We start from the raw sequence: 21,673 nt of genomic DNA on the forward strand, positions 1-21,673 counted from the left end.
TTTAACACCTATCTGCCTAAGCCAACATGATGTGGGATCCATTATACATGACAGAAGCCTGACTCAGTTACTCTAAGCATAAATCTTCCGCCTTCTAAGCATAAGAATGGTAAACAGTACTCTATAAAATAACACTGCAATTCTGCATGAGGTGAAGTGTCTGTTCCACCCAAATTTCTCGTGTGTTCTTTGGAAAGTTTTTAAATTTAAGCACAGACTCTTAGAAAGTCTTGGGCTGGGTGTGGTAGCTCACGCCTATAATCCCAGCACTTTGGGAGGCTGAGGTGGGCGGATCACAAGGTTAGGAGATTGAAACCATCCTGGCCGACACAGTGAAACCCTTTCTCTACTAAAAATACAAAAAGTTGACCGGGCGTGGTGGTGACACCTGTAATCCCAGCTACTTGGGAGGCTGAGGTAGGAGAATCACTTGAACCTGGGAGGCAGAAGTTGTGATGAGCCGAGATGGTGCCATTGCACTCCAGCCTGGGCAACAAGAGCGAAACTCCATCTCAAAGAAAAAAAAAAAAGAAAGAAAGAAAAAAAGAAAGTCTTTCATAGCCAGGCACAGTGGCTCACGCCTGTAATCCCAACACTTTAGGAGGCTTAGGCTGGTGAATTACCTGAGGTCAGGAGTTCAAGACCAGCCTGGCCAACATGACAAAACCCTCTCTACTAAAAATACAGAAATTACCCAGGTGTGGTGGTGTGTGCCTATGATCCCAGCTACTTGGGAGGCTGAGGCAGGAGAATCACTTGACTCAGGAGAGGGAGGTTGCAGTGAGCTGAGATCACGCCACTGTACTCCAGCCTGGGTGACAGAGTGAGACTTCATCTCATAAAAAAGAAAGTCTTTTATAATATAATAGATCTCTGACCCAATCCCCAGTCCTCTCATGCCTGGCTTCCTCATCTCAGGGACTTCAGCATGTTATGGTATCTCCCTGTGAATGGGCCAAGACAGGGACTCCCAACCTTCTGACTGCTAAATCACTGCTCTCTTCATTATATCATATTTCCACAGCTGTTTTGCAAGATGACTAATTTATGAGAATAGTTCAAACAGAATGTTTCTGGAAGTACATTTTAATAAGGTCAGTGGAAGTTAAGATATTATTTACTGATCATTTTGAAGTCAATCTAGCTCCTCATAAGCTTCTGTGGTGGAATTTACGTGTAGTTTCCTGAGCTTTCTTCTGTTGCTCTGTAAACATGAATACATTTGACAGAAACAGAACTTAAAACAGTTACCCCACACTGCCTTACACTCGTGACTTCACGGCCCCTTCTTCTGAGTGAGAAAAAAAATCAGTAGACTAAATACTTCATTGAAAAAAATTACCAGGAACTTTGGAAATTGTAGGGCTGGGTTTTTAAGTAATTTTTTAAAGGTTTACTGAAAGGAACTGGTTTTCGTATTTTCCCCTTTATGTTATATAATAAAATTCATATGCTTAAATGGCAAGGTGAGGCACAGAAGTTAGACCCACACTCATACTCTACAGAATAAAATCAGGTGGTGAATATCCAGAAAGAGAATGAAATCAGGTTCGATCTGAGTAGAAAAACATCTCCTCTGTCTGTGCCAGCCATTCTCAGGAAGGTAATCAGCAAACAAAATGGGTCACCTTCTTGCCAGTCCATTTAAATGACTTGGTACCCAAGATGTCCAAGGACAATCATTTTAAATAATTCATTTTCATTTCCTTCTTTGATAATTTAACAAGAACAAAACAGAGAAGCCTACATTTTGCTGAGGTATTCCTTTCTGTTATCTAAGTTTCTCTGGAATTCAAAGTATCAAATGATAAACAGACTCATTTAGACTTCATACAAAAAAAACAAGTCCACATGAAATCGATCCCTGCCTTCTCACGTCCAGAGATGACATTTCAAACAGTCTTCTTGGCTAGAACAGAGTCAGTATGAGAAAACCCTGTGTTATTTAAGCAGATTAGAGAAATGCCCACTAAATACCCACCATCTTATGTAACAGTGATACTGTGTGTGTGTGTGTGTGTGTGTGTGTGTGTGTGTGTGTGTAGGGGGATTTACAAAACAAAGACTGAACTGAATAACTAAAAACAAAAGGTTATTAATAATGCTATTGGTTTCATTAGTATGTACTTTAATCATAAATTAGCTTGAAATTCCTTACAGAAGCCTTAGAATTGTTTGCAATCAACTAATAACAGCCCTAGCAATAAATGATTTCATTTCCTCTGTTCCAACGAAGAATAAAAACTCTGTATTCTATAAAGAATATTAAAAATTGGCCGGGCGCGGTGGCTCAAGCCTGTAATCCCAGCACTTTGGGAGGCTGAGGCGTGTGGATCACAAGGTCAAGAGATCGAGACCATCCTGGTCAACATGGTGAAACCCCGTCTCTACTAAAAATACAAAAAATTAGCTGGGCATGGTGGCGCGTGCCTGTAATCCCAGCTACTCAGCAGGCTGAGGCAGGAGAATTGCCTGAACCCAGGAGGCAGAAGTTGCGGTGAGCCGAGATCGCACCATTGCACTCCAGCTTGGGTAACAAGAGGGAAACTCCGTCTCAAACAATAAATAAATAAATAAATAAACTTTAAGTTAAATGCAGGGGCACACGCCTGTAGTGTACTTGGGATGCTGAGGCAGGAGGATCACTTGAGTTCAGTAGGTTGGGGCCACAGTGAGCTGTGATCATACCACTGCACTCCAGCCTGGGTGACAGAGTGAGATCCTGACTCTGAAAAATAAGTTTAAAAACGAGTTATTTATATCTTCTGGATATATGTCCTTTATCACATATATGTAGTGTGAATATCTATGTCTTTTGATATAGGCAGTTTAAAAAAACCTGAATGCATTTAATCCTTCCAAAGGCTCTACACTGTTTTGGGAGAATGAGAGGGCTTCAATCTGTCACACACAGACTTAGAGTGACATGTAACAGAATTACATCTAGGTAAGAAGCAATGTGATGCTGGGCTCCATGGCTCACGCCTGTAATCCCAGCACTTTGGGAGGCCAAGGAGGGCGGATCACCTGAGGTCAGGAGTTCGAGACGAGCCTGACCAACATTGAGAAACCCCGTCTCTACTAAAAATGCAAAATTAACTGGCGGTGGTGGGGCATGCCTGTAATCCCAGCTACTCAGGAGGCTGAGGCAGGAGAATGACTTGAACCCTGGCCTGGAGGTGGAGGTTGTGGTGAGCTGAGGTCACACCATTGCACTCCAGCCTGGGCAACAAGAGCAAAACTCACTCTCAAAAAAAAAAAAAAAAAAAAAAGAAAGAAAGAAAAAGAAAAGAAAAGAAAAAAAAATAGAAACATGACGCTGGGCACAGTGGCTCATGCCTGTAATTCCAGCACTTTGGGAGCCCAAGCTGGGCAGATCACCTGAGGCAGGCGTTCAAGACCAGCCTGGCCAACATGGCAAAATCCCATCTCTACTAAAAAATGTAAAAATTAGCCAGGTGTGGTGGTAGGCACCTGTAATTTCAGCTACTCGGGAGGCCGAGGCAGGGAGAACTGCTTGAACCTGGGAGGTGGAGGTTGCAATGAGCTGAGATCGTGCCACTGCACTCCAGCCTGGGTGACAGAGCAAGACTCTGTCTCAACAAAAAAAAAAAGAGAGAAGCAATGTGTTAGGTAACAGGTAGGTAGGTGTGTTTTTGAAAAAAGTGGCGTATTGACTAAATCTGCGCGAGTTAGTCCTCTGAGGGTGGCCGTTTGCAGGACCGTAACATCTAAGTGGGAGAGAGCCAGGTGTGTGAGTCATCTGTGTGAATTTTTTTTTTTTTTTCCTTTTTGAGACAAGGTCTGACTCTGCTGCCCAGGCTGGAGTGAAGTGCTGCAATCTCAGCTCACTGCAAGCTCTGCTTCCCAGGCTCCAGTCATCTTCCCCAAGCCATCCTCTTGGTCACTACTGGTGACACTGTGCTGAGTCACAGCAGCACCTCACCCACCAGGACTTGTTTTTCATTTCCATAACTGGAAAGTACAGAATCAGGGGCAGATAAGTAGTTGGGACTACAAGCATGCACCACCACGCCTGGCTAAGTTTTTGTATTTTTTGTAGAGATGGGGTTTTACCACATTGCCAGGGCTAGTCTCGAACTCAGGAGCTCAAGAGATCTGCCTGACTCAGCATCCCAAAGTGCTGGGATTACATGCATGAGCCACCACACCCAGTCATGTGTGGATATTGAGTCACACCTGTGTGAGAGACAGCTGGGTGTGTGTGTGATGTGTGAGTGTGTGTGATTCATGAATGTGCGTGCCATCCACATGGGGAACATTTGCGTGTGAGTGATGTCTGCATGTATGTGTGAGATGCCTGTGTGTCTGTGGGACATCAGAGTCATTCATTGGACATTGCAAAGGACCCTGGTGGGGTAAGGCCTCTTTCTTTCTTTTCTTTTTTATTTTTTTTTATTTATTTTATTTTTTATTATTTATTTATTTATTATTTTTATTTTTATTTATTATTTTTATTTTTTGAGACGGAGTTTCGCTCTTGTTACCCAGGCTGGAGTGCAATGGCGCGATCTCGGCTCACCGCAACCTCTGCCTCCTGGGTTCAGGCAATTCTCCTGCCTCAGCCTCCTGAGTAGCTGGGATTACAGGCACCAGCCACCATGCCCAGCTAATTTTTTTTGTGTTTTTAGTAGAGATGGGGTTTCACCTTGTTGACCAGGATGGTCTCGATCTCTCGACCTCGTGATCCACCCGCCTCGGCCTCCCAAAGTGCTGGGATTACAGGCTTGAGCCACCGCGCCCGGCCTCTTTTTTTTTTTTTTTTTAAGACGGAGTTTTCGCTCTTGTTACCCAGGCTGGAGTGCAATGGCACGATCTCGGCTCACCGCAACCTCCACCTCCTGGGTGCAAGCGATTTTCCTGCCTCAGCCACCTGAGTAACTGGAATCAGGCACCCCCAACCACAACCGGCTAATTTTTTTTTTTTCGTATTTTTAGTGGCGACCGGGTTTCACCATGTTGGTCAGTGTGGTCTCGAACTACTGACTTCGTGATCCGCCCGCTTACGGCCTCCCACAGTTCTGGGATTACAGGCCGTCAACCACTGCGCCTGTTCGTGTTATCTGATTTAATCCTCACAACAGTCTTATGGAGTGGGTGCTGCTGTCATCTTTGTTTTTCAGATGAGAAAACAAGCTCAGAATGGTGAAATGACTTGTCCAAGGTTACAGGCCAGTGGAGGTTTGAACCCAGTTATTTGTAATTCCAAATGTCATACTCTGTCCATACTCATTCCTTGTAACGAGCCTCGGCTGTCACAGCTGGTCTCGGGCCAGCAGCTCCCCGAGGGCCAGAACAGGCGTATCCCTGCCCACCACCCAGCCAATCGCGCCAGCCCGAGCCTAATCTTGTGGCTACGCCCACTGTTCCGCGCCTTCCCCTCGGGTGGGCCACGCCCACAGCCCGGAGCCAGGTGGCTCCGTCTTCCGGGCTCTGGCCCCGCCCCGCCCCGTCCCCGCCCCGCCCACCGGCCTCGCAGTCGCCGAGGACGCGGATCTTGTGCATGGAGTCGCCATTTTGCTCCTAGAGACGCTGCCAAGAGACCCTGCGCTTTCTTCCTTCTGCAGCCGAGGCTGCGGCTGGGCCGGGGCTGGGGTCGGGGCCAGGTAGGCGGGCGGGAGCCAGTGGCGAGTGGGGGCGAGGACTGGCTGGCTCCAGCATTGCGGGGCGCAGGTGCACCGGGCGGGGAGCCCGCGGCGCCGGCCGGCGGACGGGTCGGGGTCCTGGGGTGTTGGCTCTCTGAGGGCTCACGGGGTCGACCTCGCACTCGCGGCCCTTCCATCCATCCCTCCCTTCCTTCTCTCCCGTCAGGGGTCGGCGGGGGCCGGGGTCGGGCGTCCGGCGCCTGGGCTCTCTGGGCTCCCTGAGGCGCCGCTAGGGGGTCGAGTGATGATGGGACCTGTGGTGGCAGCTCTGAATGCAAGCCCACCCAGCCATTCTCCATCCTTAACCTGACACGGAGCCCCTGATTTGATTTACTTGGCTTTGTTAGTCACGGATATTTCTGTCACCCCCTAACGGATGATTTTATCCAACTCAGAACTAACCCCAGCAGAGGTTGAGGGGGAACCGTGATGAAATTTTTAAGTATTCTGCTTGATGATAATAATTTTTTTCTTATGTTAATATTGGCCCCATTTGGGTGTTTAGCTTTTGAAAGGGTTATGAAAATGCGGACTGGGGCTTTGGGGCATGACGAAGTGTGATCTCTAGTGTTTAAAAAATTTAATTGCACAGGCCGGGCGTGGTGGCTCACGCCTGTAATCCAAGCACTTTGGAGGCCAAGGCGGGCGGATCACCTGAGGTCGGGAGTTCTAGACCAGCCTGACCAACATGGTGAAACCCCGTCTTAAAAAAAAAAAAAATTAATTTCACAAATAGAAATAATTCACCCACCTTATTGGACTCCACAAAAGCAAACCCTTCTTGTCCATATTCCTTTCCTGCTGCCCTGGTGTGTACCATTATTAGTTGTGATTTGAGCTCTTTACACTTTTCGTAGGTTCTTGCATAGTGTTGAATATTTATTGAATTTCTATCCTGTGTTTTACTTAATTACTTTATTATGGAACCTTTATACCGGTCTGGTGTACTTGCTTTTTAAAAAGTCTTCTGTTAACCATTATCATTGAGCATGTAGCTTTTTCCTTATTTCCTTGGGATAATTACCAGATGTGGAAATACCGAATCCAACTTCTGTGTTCTTTCTTTGGTACTTTATATAATTTTCCAAACAAGGCATGTTTACAATAGACATTTTTCAAAATCTGGGTATTTGTCCGATTCTGCTTTCTGTATGCAGAACTCTCAGCAGGATGCCAAGTCATTTTCTTTGTGGGTGAGAGACAGGCTGTGCAGCCTACTGCTGTATACGACTAACTACTACAAATCATGCTGAGACAGAGCTATTTCTGCTGTTTAGAGGTTTTGCAGCCTTGAGTAAGTTTCTTCATCTGGAAACCTAGCTTCCCCTTTCTAAAATGGGTCTCATTCTAGTACTGGCTTCACTGGGTTGTCATAACCATTGTGAATACTTCAGATAATGTTAGGCATGAGTTAACATTCTGTTGGAGAAATAAGCAGAGCCTGGGATCACAGAGGAGCGGAAGAGTAATTCGATTTAAAATTTGCCCTTCAAATTCTCATCAATATTGAAATTAAAACAAATGTTCTTGGAGTGAGGCACATCACTAATAAACATAATACGTTTTTGTACTTTTTTTTTTTTTTTTTTTTTTGAGATGGAGTCTTGCTCTGTTGCTCAGACTGGAGTGCACTGGTGCGATCTTGGCTCACGGCAACCTCTGCCTCCCAGGTTCAAGTGATTCTCCTGCCTCAGCCTCCTGAGTAGCTGGGGTTATAGGTGCATACCGCCACACCCGGCTAATTTTTGTATTTTTTTTTTCAATTTTTTTTTTTTTTTTTTTTTTTTGAGACGGAGTTTCGCTCTTGTTACCCCAGGCTGGAGTGCAATGGCGCGATCTCGGCTCACTGCAACCTCCGCCTCCTGGGTTCAGGCAATTCTCCTGCCTCAGCCTCCTGAGTAGCTGGGATTACAGGCACACGCCACCACGCCCAGCTAATTTTTTGTATTTTTAGTAGAGACGGGGTTTCACCATGTTGACCGGGATGGTCTCGATCTCTTGACCTCGTGATCCACCCGCCTCGGCCTCCCAAAGTGCTGGGATTACAGGCTGAGCCACCGCGCCCGGCCAATTTTTGTGTTTTTTAGTAGAGATGGGGTTTCACCATGTTGTCCAGGCTGGTCTTGAACTCCTGACCTCAGGTGATCCGCCCACCTCGGCCTCCCAAAGTGCTGGGATTACAGGCATGAGCCACTGCGCCGAGCCAGTTTTTATACTTTATAATGCCTTTTAGTTTATCTTTCAATTTCATTTGTGAATCACCGTGACTCAATGGGGTCAGGCATTATTCAGCAATCATTTGTTTAGCCCCTATCATGTACCAGATGCTGTTGTGGACACAGGGTATACAGCAGAGAATATCATGGCAAAAAAAAAAAAACACACACACAAAAAACAAAAAAAGAACTCTGCTGCCTGGACCTTAAATTCTGGTAGGGAAAGCTTTTTTTTTTTTTTTTTTTTTTTTTTTGAGACGGATTTTCGCTCTTGTTACCCAGGCTGGAGTGCAATGGCGCGATCTCGGCTCACCGCAACCTCCGCCTCCTGGGTTCAGGCAATTCTCCTGTCAGCTTCCTGAGTAGCTCGGATTACTGGCATGTGCCACCATGCCCAGCTACTTTTTTTTTTTTGTATTTTTAATAGAGACGGGGTTTCACCATGTTGACCAGGATGGTCTCGATCTCTTGACCTCGTGATTCACCCGCCTCGGCCTCCCAAAGTGCTGGGATTACAGGCTTGAGCCACCGCGCCCGGCCCGGGAAAGCTTTTTACCGAGCTTATATCTCTGCTATCTGGAGGGTAATGGCTGAGACCCAGCAAGGACAAGTGATGTGCACAAAGCCTAGTAACTGGAAGGCAAACCCGACTCTTCACACTCATACTTCAGCCACCTTTAAGTAGAAGGTGTTTTACACAGCAGACGCTTTAGAGGGAAGACAACAAACTTCAATGTGAGCCTTCCTCATCTGAAATGTGAGTGAGTGGTTTTGAAATGACTGCTAGTCTGTCCAAAGGAAATGATCTCTCATTGTGGTTTCTTCATTCATGAGAATTAACAGATTCTCAAATCTAATTCAAAAGAGGAGTGTGATTTGCTCTTTACAAGGTGCTAAGATTCTCTGAAAACGGTGTTTTCATGCATGTTATAAATAATTCTCACACATTCTAGAGTAAATTTAGAATAAACATAAAGCAATTATAGCTCATGGGGAAAATAAGGGAGTGTTCACATTTCACACTAAAACCTTGTGCTAACAAGCCTCCTGCCAGCCCCATCTTGATGATTACCGTTTTTGAGGATAATTTTTTTTTTTTTTGAGACAGAGTTTCGCTCTTGTTACCCAGGCTGGAGTGCAATGGCGTGATCTCGGCTCACCGCAACCTCTGCCTCCTGGGTTCAGGCAATTCTCCTGCCTCAGCCTCCCGAGTAGCTGGGATTACAGGCATGCGCCACCATGCCCAGCTAATTTTTTGTATTTTTAGTAGAGACGGGGTTTCACCATGTTGACCAGGATGGTCTCGATCTCTTGACCTTGTGATCCACCCGCCTCGGCCTCCCAAAGTGCTGGGATTACAGGTGTGAGCCACTGCGCCCGGCCCTTGAGGATAATCTTTACACCTCTTTTCTTGAAGCTTGGTAAAGAACACAGCCTTGATTACCAACAGGAGAAAGGATAACTAAAACTAGAAACCGCCCTTATGTTTGAACAACTTGTGAAATGAATAGTCGCAAAACATGACTATATTGATAGTCATTTCCAACTGGATGCTCCTCAATCCACCCCACCAATGTTATGTTGAGGGTGATCTTAGGTTAGGATTCTGTATAGAGGTCTGATCTGAAGCCTGGAATGTCAGAGATCATATTCAGGGTGATGCAGGACATTTAACCCATGAGAGATAAGGAAAGACTTCAGGAAATATCCTGGAAAAAATACACAAAGGCAGGAGAGCTATCTTGAAATAGTTTGGAGGCTGTCCTATGGAAACGGAATTTGATGTTTCCCGCAAATCTCTAAGGAGAGGACAGGAACCAGTGGGCAGAGGCTGCAGGGACAGAAATCTCAGCTTTTCTTTTTTTTGAGACAGAGTCTTGCTCTGTCACCCAGGGTGGAATGCAGTGGTGCTATCTCCACTCACTGCAACCTCCACCTCCCGGGTTCAAGCGATTCTCCTGCCTCAGTCTCCCAAGTAGCTATACAGGCATGAGCCACCAGGACTGGCTCATTTTTGCATTTTTTTTTTTTTTTTTTTTTTTTTTTTGAGATGGAGTTTCGCTCTTGTTACCCAGGCTGGAGTGCAATGGCGCGATCTCGGCTCACCGCAACCTCCGCCTCCTGGGTTCAGGCAATTCTCCTGCCTCAGCCTCCTGAGTAGCTGGGATTACAGGCACGCGCCACCACGCCCAGCTAGTTTTTTGTATTTTTAGTAGAGACGGGGTTTCACCACCGTTGACCAGGATGGTCTCGATCTCTCGACCTTGTGATCCACCCGCCTCAGCCTCCCAAAGTGCTGGGATTACAGGCTTGAGCCACCGCGCCCGGCTCATTTTTGCATTTTTAGTAGAAATGGGGTTTCACCATGTTGGCCAGTCTGGTCTCGAATTTCTGACCTCAGATGATCTGCCAGACTCACCCTCCCAAAGTGCTGGGATTACAGGTGTAAACCACTGTGCCTGGCCATAACATGTTCTAAGAAAGAATTTGGAATGATGGGTCCTCAGCAGATGTGGGCATCAGACCCTGGGGCTGTTCAAGCTTCTGTTGAGTGGTTCCTTGGCAGGATTCCTGCAGATGGGCTTTGAACAAAAGATTAAGGAGGGATGGGCTGAATTATTTCTAGGATCTCTTCCTACCTCTAAAATACTTTCATTCTAAGTGTTTCAACTCCTCTCAAGTACGCTGCTGTACATTTTTTTTTTTTTAAGGTGGGATTTCACCATGATGGCCAGGCTGGTCTTCAACTCCTGACCTCAGGTGATCCACCCAACTCGGCCTCCCAGAGTGCTAGGATTACAGGTGTGAGCCACCGCACCCAGCCGAACACTGCTGTACTTTAAGGAGCTTCTTATTTGAGGGTTAGGGGCTGTAAAAACATGCCCCTTCCCCATGCCTATTACTGTATGGTAGATAATCAAGATATTAGAAGTCAATTCATAGGTAGCACGTCCGATATGCAGGGTACTGTGTTAAGTGCCTTGCAGAAATTGACCACCTATGGGGTTAGTTTTTGCAGTTGTGTGGATGATAAAACTGAGGCTACGAGATTTTAAGTATTAGATAATTTATGTAAGTCCTCACTGTGAATTTAGGGGAAGTAGTTCAAGTTGCAAACATGAGTTTGGCTCTAAATCCTGTGTTTACAACTACAAGAAAATTTGTTTTTGTTTCCTTTCCTGGACCTGTAGCACCCTATTTGTTTATTTATTTTTGAGACAAGATCTCACTTCTATCATCTAGGCAGGAGTGCAGTGCAGTAGTGCAATCATGGCTCATTGCAGTCCTGACTACTGGACTCAATGATCCTGCTGCTTCATTTTTTTATTTTTTTAACAGAGACTAGGTCTTACTGTGTAGCCAAGGGTAGTCTCAAACTCCTGGACTAGAGGAATTGGCCCACCTTGGCCTCGCAAAGTGCTGGGATTAGTGGTGTGAGGTGCTGTGTTGGCCATACCTTTTGTTCTTTTTTTTTTTTTTTTTTTTTGAGACGGAGTTTCGCTCTTGTTACCCAGGCTGGAGTGCAATGGCGCGATCTCAGCTCACCGCAACCTCCGCCTCCTGGGTTCAGGCAATTCTCCTGCCTCAGCCTCCTGAGTAGCTGGGATTACAGGCGCACGCCACCATGCCCAGCTAATTTTTTGTATTTTTAGTAGAGATGGGGTTTCACCATGTTTACCAGGATGGTCTCGATCTCTTGACCTCGTGATCCACCCACCTCGGCCTCCCAAAATGCTGGGATTACAGGCTTGAGCCACTGCGCTCGGCCCACCTTTTGTTCTTAAACACAGGTGTTTTGGGTTGAGAGATGGCTGAGAGATAGCTTTAGAAATCATTTAAGATCCCTTCCGGAATGTTGATAATTAAATGTATTATTTCTTTCATTTATACTTGTAGCCTTTGCGGATGCTACATTGTCCTGTAAAAGGTTTTAGCAAACTTTTCCTGTAAAGGATCAGATAATAAATATTTCAGGCTTTGTGGTTGATACTCAGTGCTACTGTTGTTATCTAGAAACAATTTGTGAACAAATGAGTGTGGCTGTGTTCCAACCTGTGTTACAGAAATAGGCTTTCAAGGGACCTGATTTGGCCTGTAGGCTGTAATTGGCTGATCCCTGCCCCAAAGCCACTTCCATGGTAGATGCCAGTGGTCCACCTTGGTCACTTTGGGGCTTTGGTTAGTTGTGTATACATTGCTGTTGTAACTCATAGGCAAATTTAAGGTAAATTGCATTGTAGTCTGCCATATTTCCCATTGCAGATTCCTGGATTGTGCCAGCTGGAATGCCTCTGCAGGAAGTGCTAGCGGGACTGTGAAATTGTACCACCTGTGGCCTGGCAGTCTCACTGTACTCGTGCACAGGGAGGCCCCTTCAGACCTGGCTAGAAGTGGCATATCTATGCTATGGAAGACTAGGCGGCAGTTAGAGCAAAATAGGTCTCTATTATAATACCTTCTTGTGTTTTGTTGTTGTCATTTGTTTGTTTGTTTGTTTGTTTTGGATACTGGGTCTCAGTCTGTCCCCTAGGCTGGAGTGCAGTGGTGTGAACACAGCTCTCTGCAGCTTTGGCCTCGTGGGCTCAAGTGATACTCCCACTTCAGCCTCCCAAGTAGGTGAGATTATAGGCATGCACTACCATGCTTGGCTAATTGTAAAATTTTTTATAGAGGTGGTAACATCTCACCACATTACCCAGGCTGGTGGCAAACTCCTGGGCTCAAGCGGTCCTCTGGCCTCCCACAGTGCTGGGATTACAGGCGTGAGCCACTGTGCCTGGCCAAGTCTGTATCTTCTAACCCAGATTGCCAAAAGAGACTGCCTAGTGAAAAGCAAATTATGGATACATTTATACAATGACATCTTTTTGGGTTTGAAATATTATATATACATATATATTTTTATATACACATATATTTTTAAAATTAATTTTAAAATTATTATTCTTTAAGAGACGGGGTCTTGCTATGTTGTCCAGACTGGAGTGCAGTAGCTATTCACAGGTGCGATCCCACTACTGATCAGCACGGGAGTTTTGACCTGCTCCGTTTCTGACCTGGGCCAGTTCACCCCTCCTTAGGCAACTTGGTGGTCCCCCACTCCCGGGAGGTCACCGTATTGATACCAAACTTAGTGCGGACACCCAATCGGCATAGCGCAGTACAGTCCAGAACTCCTGGGCTCAAGCGATCCTCCCACCTCAGCCTCCTGAGTAGCTGGTGCCACAGGACTACAGGCACACGCCACCGCGCCAGCAAATTAATTTTTTTTTCTGAGACAGAGTCTTACTCTGTCACCCAGGCTGGAGTGCAATGGCATGATCTTGGCTTAGTGCAACCTCTGATTCCTGAATTCAAGCGATTATCCTGTCTCATCCTCCCAAGTAGCTGGGATTACAGGCACGTGCCACTACACCTGGCTAATTTTTTGTATTTTTGGTAGAGACAGAGTTTCACCATGTTGGCCAGGCTGGTCTCAAACTCGTGACCTCAAGTGATCTAACCACCTTGACCTCCCAAAGTGCTGGGATTACAGGTGTGAGCCACTGCACCTGGCCATTTTTTTTTTTTTTTTTTTTTAAGATAGAGTTTTGCTTTTGTCGCCCAGGCTGGAGTGCAGTGGTGCCATCTTGGTTCACTGCAACCTCTGCCTCCCAGGTTCAAGTGATTCTCCTGCCTCATCCTCCTGAGTGGCTGGGATTACAGGAATGCGCATCATGCCTGGCTAACTTTTTTATATTTTTAGTAGAGATGGGATTTTGCCATGTTGGTCAGGCTGGTCTTGAACTCCTCTCAAGTGATCCGCCTGCCTCAGCCTCCCAAAGTGTTAGGATTACAGGCATGAGCCACTGTGGCTGGCCGTATATATTTTTTATGGAGGTCACATGTATAAATGCATAGAAAAGGTCTGATGTTGTCCGTACCAAACTGATAAGAACCCTCACTTCTGGAGAGGACCTGGGATCGAGGCTTGTTACTTTAGCCTTAACTATCATGTTTTAGGTTTTTATAGGGAGGATGTGTTTGTGTTTTACTTGTATAATTAAAATTTGAGAGTAATGAAAAAGATTAGGTTAGTTTCAGCCCATTGATGATCTCTACCAGCCTTTCCAGAGGTCCCAAGTGAATATACAACTGTGGAAATGCAGTGGGCTTGCTAAGAAAGGGTCCCTCTGCCCACAGCCTGCTGGATTGTTGCTGTTCCTCCCATCTAGCACCCCATTATGTGATGAGGACACTCAGCACTGATGACTTCTAAGGCAGGGTCCTTTTTATTTGTGGCCCACTACCTGTCATTTTGATGGTCACTTACGTTTCCTTCAAGGTGATTATCTATCAGCCTGTGTTCTACCTGAGTAAAATGAAGATGACTAGGTCAGTTTTAGACATGACACAGGGCAGCTGAAAGGCCGGGAAAGGTTTTATGGTAAACAAGGATTACAGGGAAAGCTGGGTGTAGATGGGTTATTTATTCTTTGTTTAAGGATTAATCAGTCCTTGTTCTTGCTAATGGCTCTGCCATTTTTCTGTGTGTTAATCCAGGAGGAATTTTGTTGTCAGAGAATAAAAGGAGGTTGTCCATAATTGACTTTAAGCAGCAATCAGTAAAACATTGAGCTCTTCAGCTCCACCTTTCTTGTAAGTTTATCATTTCTTCTCAGTGGTTGTGAGCATCATGTGATAACGTATTTCCATAAATTTGGAACCCTGAAATCCAAGTGAACTTTCTGTTTGTCCATATATATTTATTTCTAATATTTTAAAAACACTGTAAGGATGGAAACTAATTTCCTTCAGCTGAAGTCATTTCCTTTAAAAAAAAATCCATTCAGGTATATTTCATATCACATGACAGTTTTTATATGTATTATATCCTTCTAGGCTCTGAGAATTGGAATACCAAGAAGGTTTTGATGTTTTGTGTGACGCCACCTGAATTAGAAACCAAGATGAACATAACCAAAGGTGGTCTGGTGTTGTTTTCAGCAAACTCAAATTCATCATGTATGGAGCTCTCAAAGAAAATTGCAGAGTGAGTTATAATTATACCATTAAAATCTGTATTCATTCTGTGATGCTTGAAAATTGATGATCAGGTGAGCAGTGATTGCTAAACTTGAAAACAGATTATTTTATAGTTCTGTGTGTATCTTGTTTTTTCATCATGCAGTATATCTCATCTGCATATATTAAGAGCTATTTTTTTTTACAAACTATCCCATCTCTCTACATATTCTTTCAGCAGACATTTATTGAGTGCCTCATAAGTGCCAGGAATTTTGTTATGTGCTATATACGTATAAAATTATTTGAATATAAAGAACACTGACTTGTATACTATATGCAGTAACTTATAGCTTATAGTTTAGTATAATTTTAGATATTTATTAAACAAATATTATGCCCCTACTGTGTACCAGACTTTGATCTAGATATTAGGGATTAACAGTGAGTCAAGATCCATCCTTTTTATGAAATTTACATTTAACTATGGGAGCCAAACAGAAATCAAGTCAACAAAACAAACAAGGTAATTTCAGATGATGATCAATGCTATGAAGAAAACAATGTGAAAGTAATGGTGGGGCAGGTTGTTCTGCTTTAGCCTGTGTGCTAAAGTGCCTTTAAACTGAGGGGATGGTATGTGAGTTGAGAAACCTGAATGAGCCACCAAGTGAAGGTCTGGAGACAGAGCCCTCTAAGCAGAGGGGACAGCAGATTCCAAGGCCCTGCAACATGCAGGAGTCCTTGATGCGTCTCAGGAATGTGGGCTGGAGTACAGAGTGTCCAAAGAAGATGGCCAGTGAGGCAGGCACGGTGGGACTGCGTAGTCCTTCCCGGGGAGACATGGGGTTGGGGTGAGGGGGCTGGGTAATGGATTGACATAACAATTTAATATTGACTTTAAATTTATAAGAAGAATAACTTTATTTTCACTTGGTAAATAGTGTACATGTTTAATATAAAAAAAGAGAAAAAAATAACTTTATTTTAATTTTATCCGTTTACAAGTCTCCTTAAATAGTAAAGAAACTGGGTTTCTCCTATTACCTTTTCAGCTTTTTCCCCCTTTTTCTTCTCTAGGCGACTGGGGGTGGAGATGGGCAAAGTGCAGGTTTACCAGGAACCTAACAGAGGTGAGCTATCTTGGACATGTGGAACACTGACCTTTTTGTGGAATGTGGGTATTGGCTCAGTCCTTCATCCTTTACTATTGAAACGATTTGATTCAGTTGTACAGTTCTATTAGCAAGAAGTCAGGCAGGCAAGGTAGAATAGAGTGTTTTTTTTTAGCTCTCACTGATACCAGCTAGATATATAACCCTGGTGCAAGTCATTTCTGGGGCTTGAACTCCAGTTCTGAGACTCCATTCAGTAAAAACTGCATATGTATTTGAACCAGCTAGTCAACTGAATGAACATGAGCTCAACCGTTGCTTGAATTTATGTCACCTTAGGCAGGATGAGTAAATCCTGTCTCCTTAGACATGATGAGTAAATCCTGTGTGACCACAGTTTTAGTTATTCTTTACCTGCCCCTAAGCTGCCTTGGGTTAAACTTCATAAAATATTGTTAAATACTTTTTGCTAATTGATAGATGTCATTACATAATCATCCCAAGTTATATAAAAAAAAAGTGTGTCATTTAATCTTTTTAGGGCCAGGTATGGTGGCTCATGCCTCTAATCCCAGCACTTTGTGAGGCTGAGGCAGGCAGATTGCTTGAGCTCAGGAGTTTGAGACCAGCCTGGGCAACATGGCAAAACCCTGTCTCTACAAAAAATACAAAAATTAACCAGGAGTGGTGGTGTGTAGTTGTAGTCCCAGCTACTGGGGAGGCTGAGGTAGGAGGATTGATTGAGTCTAGGAGGTGGAGGCTGCAGTGAGCTGTGATCACACCACTGCACTCCAGCCTGGGTGAAAGAGGGAGACCCTGTTTCTAAATAAATAAATAAATAAATAGTAATCTTTATAATTTCTTTGGCAATGGTGGATATTTGAAATTATTTTAGCAGGAGCGATTTATAGCTTGCATGGGCTTGAGAGTTATACACCTTATCGTTGACAAGTTATTTAACCTTTCTTAACTATAAATAAACTATCAATTAGGGCCTTTTGAGGATTAAGTGGGATAATTTGTGTGCCTAACACAGTTTTTGGCACACAGTAAGTGCTTAATAAATACTTATTCCTGCTCCTTTTCCACTAGAAGATTAATTTTTTTTTTTTTTTGGTAGAGCCAGAGTATTATGTTGCCCAGACTGGTCTCAAACTCTTGGAGACAAGCAATTCTTTCATTTTAGCCATCCAAAGTGCTGAGATTACAGTTGTGAGCCACCAGGCCTGGCCCCTCTACAGGATTTTATCAAATATTTAAGTATTATAAAGCTTACAGGAGGCTTTGACAAAAAGAAAAGTTTTGCTTTTCCCATGTTTATCTCCATCACTGCCTCTTTCCTGTCTCCCAAGATCCCCCCATGTGGCATCAGTAGGGAAAAAGTGAAATTAAAAAAACTCTTCAAGGATAGTTTGGAGAAGATTCTTTCCCTAGAGGGAATTGAATGATGTTTCTTGTTTGGAGTCTGAGAGGGAAGGTGAAAGGGAGAAGCGGTGGCATACGACTCTGGGAGGTTTACTCTCCAGGTTTCTGAATAAAGGGAGGGAGAATACTTGGTGTTTATTGGGAAGGAAGTAACATTTGTGGATTTCCTTTTTTTTTCCTTTTTTGAGATGGAGTTTTGTTCTTGTTTCCCAGGCTAGAGTGCAATGGTGCAATCTCGGTTCACCACAACCTCCGCCTCCTGGGTTCAAGTGATTCTCCTGCCTCAGCCTCCCGAGTAGTTGGGACTACAGGCATGTGCCACCACACCTGGCTAATTTTGTATTTTTACTAGAGATGGAGTTTCTCCATGTTGGTCATGCTGGTCTTAAATTCCTGACCTCCGGTGATCTGCCCACCTTGGCTTCCCAAAGTACTGGGATTACAGATGTGAGCCACTGCACCTGACCAACAATTCTTTAATCATCTAATATCTGGCCTATATTCACATTTCCCTATTTGTCCTAAAGGGTCTTTTATTTTTTATTTTTTGAGATGGAGTCTGGCTTTGTTGCCCAGGCTGGAGTGCAGTGGCGCGATCTTGGCTTACTGCAACCTCTGCCACCCAGGTTCAAACAATTCTCCTGCCTCAGCCTCCTGAATAACTGGGATTACAGGTGTGTGCCACCATGCCCAGCTAATGTTTGTTTTAGTAGAGACAAGGTTTCACCATGTTGGCCAGACTAGTCTTGAACTCCTAACCTCAGATGATCCACCTGTCTGGGCCTCCCAAAGTGCTGGGATTACAGGTATGAGCCACTGCGACCAGCCTAAAGGGTCTTTTATAGTTGTTTCCATGCTCCCCACCAAACCCCAAACCAGGATTCTTAGTTCAAGGGATAGGATAGTTTTTAAAAATTTCGCTTCAGGGGGCCGGGTGCAGTGGCCCACACCTGTAATCACAGCACTTTGGGAGGCCAAGGCGGGCAGATCACTTGGGGTCGGGAGTTCAAGACCAGCCTGACAAACAAGGAGAAACCCTATCTCTACTAAAAATAGAAAATTAGCCAGGTATGGTCACGCATACCTATAATCCCACCTACTTGAGAGGCTGAGGCAGGAGAATTACTTGAACCTGGGAGGCGGAGGTTGCAGTGAGCCGGGATCACTCCTTTGCACTCCAGCCTGGGCAACAAGGGTGAAACTCTGTCTCAAAAAATTTTATTTTCTCTTTAGTCTCTTCTATTTTATAGCAGTCCCCTCACCTCTTTTTCTTCCTATGACAGTGACTTGTTGAAGAGGTTGTCTTGTAGAGTGTCCCACTATGAATTTGTCTAATTGTTTCCTTGTGGCTGATCACACATATTTTGAGAGTGGGGATATTGGGTCTTATTTATCTTTGCTCTGACAACATACAATGTTTTGTACCTAATACATTCTCAATTGATGCTGATTGAATGAGCATATAATTTTCTATAAAGATAATATGCTCAGAGTGGTACAGCACTCACTGTTTGTATATATAAGGAGTGAGAATTCTAAGTTTACTTATTTCAAGTCAGAAATTTAATTCCTTCTTAAAGCTGTCGTGTTTTAAAAAGTGTTATTAATGGCAGTATGTTTATTATCCCTTGTAACAGCTAAAGCCCTCTGAGTTTTATAACAGCTCCAGTTTCCATATTTTATTACATTAGGGAATGATGCAGATTTTTTGTGTATTTTGAAAAATTTGAACTATATGCCTTTCCCTCTCTTCTTTTTCCTTTTCCTGCCAGAAACTAGAGTACAAATTCAAGAGTCTGTGAGAGGAAAAGATGTTTTCATCATCCAAACCGTTTCAAAGTGAGTATCCAGCAGAAATGTTGCTTTCTGGGTTTCTGTTTAGGCATGAGTGTTTAAAATAATGATCAATGGCTAGCCAGGCATGAGTGTTTAAAATAATGATCGATGACTATCATGATAGTCTTAAAATTAGTTTATCTTACCAATTTAGAACTTAGAAAACTACGTTTTCTGATGTAACTGCTGATTTTTACATGTTCTTTCAGTGTTATGATTTTGTATTTTTTGTTTGTTTGTTATTGAGATGGAGTCTCGCTCTGTTATCCAGGATGTAGTGGCACGATCTCAGTTTATTGCAGCCTCCATCTCCTGGGTTCAAGCAATTCTCCTGTCTCAGCCTCCCAAGTAGCTGGGACTACAGGTGCACATGGCCATGTGTGGTTAATTTTTTGAATTTTAGCAGAGACAGGGTTTCACTGTCTTGCCCAGGCTGGTCTCGAACTCCTGAGCTCAGGCAATCCACCTGCCTTGACCTTCCAAAGTGGTGGGATTACAGGCATGAGCCACTGCCCCAGGCCCAGTGTTCTTAATGGGTGGAAATAACCAAGTATTGGAGTAGAGGTTCTTAATGATAATCGTTTCTGTTAAGTTTCCTAACAATTAATAGCCAGAATTTTGTAAAACTCGAAGGGAATCATTTCTAGTTCCCTCCTCTCCCCAAAAGAAACAGAGGCTAAGGGAGGAGAGGTTTCTTACTTGGGGTTCTTTAAGCTTTTATTGCATATAAAAGTGAGCATTACTTATTGTTTTGTTGCATAAATTAGCTGGAAGGATAAAAGACTGCACTGAAGGAATGTGTATTCCTGTCTAGTGTGACCTTTGACATGACTATGTTCTGGAAATTGTTTAGTTACATATGTGTAAGCTGGTGTGTAAGATTCAGTGCAGTGAAGCTGTCTCTGGCACTCTGGAAGGGAGGGTGATCTTTTTTTTTTCTTTTTATTTTTTTCTTAGACGTAGGATCCTGCTGTGTTGCCCAGGCTGGAGTGCAGTGGTGAGATCATAGCTCACAGCAGCCTCAAACTCCTGGACCCAAACTATCCTCCTGCTTCAGCCTTCCAAGTAGCTGGAGCTACAGGGATGCACCACCATGCTCACCTGATTTTTTCATTTTTTGTAGAGGTGGAGGTCTCACTATGTTGCCCAGCTGGTCTCAAACTTTTGGCCTCAAGTGATCCTCCTGCCTGGACCTCCTATATTGCTGGAATAGCAATATAGGAGGTGAGCCTATTGCACCTAGCCTTAAAGTCCCACTTTCCATTGTGCGTTTGTCCGCAGATGACCCCAAAAGCTTCTGTGTATGAAGTTCTTTGCTCAGACAATTTTTAATGTCTAGAAATCAGTTTGTCTAGTGCATTATTTTTTAGCTTAGAGAGTCTGAAAGTTGCTGCATGCTTTATTTGTGTATATGTATATATAATAAATACCAACAAAAGGGAAGAATAGGGAAATTTCAGCTTGGAACACACGTTTTTTTCACCTAAATGTTGAGCATTTTCTGTCCTGGTCTTTGGTTCATTGGGATGAAGTCATAAAACCCCCATCTCTCCTTGGAAGAGGAGTGGCAAGGAGACCTGTCCTTGCATCCCATTGAACTGGTAAACAGGTCTGCTCTGAAGGAGACAGGATGTGGGGTGCCTTTGCCACGGTGCCCTGGCTTCACCTTCTGCTGTGACACCTGGAATTCTCAGCAGAGCGAGAGGTGGGGGCACTGAGTGTTAACTGCCCCTGCTGCTGCTGCTCTCCTTTCCCAGGCCTGCCACCAAGCCAGGGTGCTAGTAGAGGACTCACCTGTGCCCACATCTTACCCTTCACCTCCAGTATTGAGGTAGGGAAGGTGCAGGCACAGAACAACTTACACTGCTTCTGGCTCCTTGGTGTCTGTGGTACTTTTTTTTTTTTTGAGACGGAGTTTTGCTCTTGTTGCCTAGGCTGGAGTGCAATGGTACGATCTTGGCTCACTGCAACCTCTGCCTCCTGGTTCAGGTGATTCTCCTGCCTCAGTCTCCTGAGTAGCTGGGATTACAGGCTTGTGCCAGCACGCCCAGCTAATTTTGTATTTGTAGTAGAGATGGGATTTCTTCACGTTAGTCAGGCTGGTCTCAAACTCACAACTTCAGGTGGTCTGCCTGCCTTGGCATCCCAATACAAAAAAATGGCCAGGCGTGGTGGCTCATGCCTGTAATCTCAGCACTTTGGGAGGCTGAGGTGGGTGGATCACAAGGTCAGGAGTTCAAGACCAGCCTGGCCAACATGGTGAAACCCCGTCTTTAATAAAGATACAGAAAATTAGCCGGATATGGTGGCATGCGCCTGTAATCTCAGCTACTCAGGAGGCTGAGGCAGGAGAATTGCTTGAACCTGTGTGGCAGATGTTGCAGTGAGCCAAGATTGCGTCACTGTACTC

General features: G+C 44.4%; 1 protein-coding gene across 9 annotated transcripts in view; it reads left to right on the forward strand.

The window, feature by feature from the left end:
• The first annotated feature begins 5,480 nt into the window (after positions 1–5,480).
• Positions 5,481–21,673, forward strand: part of PRPSAP2 (phosphoribosyl pyrophosphate synthetase associated protein 2) — a 67,536-nt gene continuing 51,343 nt past the window's right edge. For 2 of the 9 annotated variants that reach the window (XM_039476450.2, XM_074388256.1), the window contains exons 1-6: positions 5,481–5,627; positions 12,146–12,322; positions 14,426–14,521; positions 14,765–14,915; positions 15,968–16,020; positions 19,200–19,266. In XM_039476450.2, coding sequence (XP_039332384.1) covers positions 14,797–14,915; positions 15,968–16,020; positions 19,200–19,266 — 239 coding nt within the window. In that variant the 5' untranslated portion in view covers positions 5,481–5,627; positions 12,146–12,322; positions 14,426–14,521; positions 14,765–14,796. Of the gene's footprint in view, positions 5,628–11,366; positions 12,323–12,401; positions 12,500–12,868; positions 12,887–14,425; positions 14,522–14,763; positions 14,916–15,967; positions 16,021–19,199; positions 19,267–21,673 lie in introns of those variants that run through there. The other 7 variants (XM_074388250.1, XM_074388252.1, XM_039476449.2 and 4 more) reach the window with 7 other exon arrangements.

The sequence above is a fragment of the Saimiri boliviensis genome, chromosome 17 (assembly GCF_048565385.1).
Source record: "Saimiri boliviensis isolate mSaiBol1 chromosome 17, mSaiBol1.pri, whole genome shotgun sequence".
Classification (NCBI taxonomy): Eukaryota; Metazoa; Chordata; class Mammalia; order Primates; family Cebidae; genus Saimiri; species Saimiri boliviensis.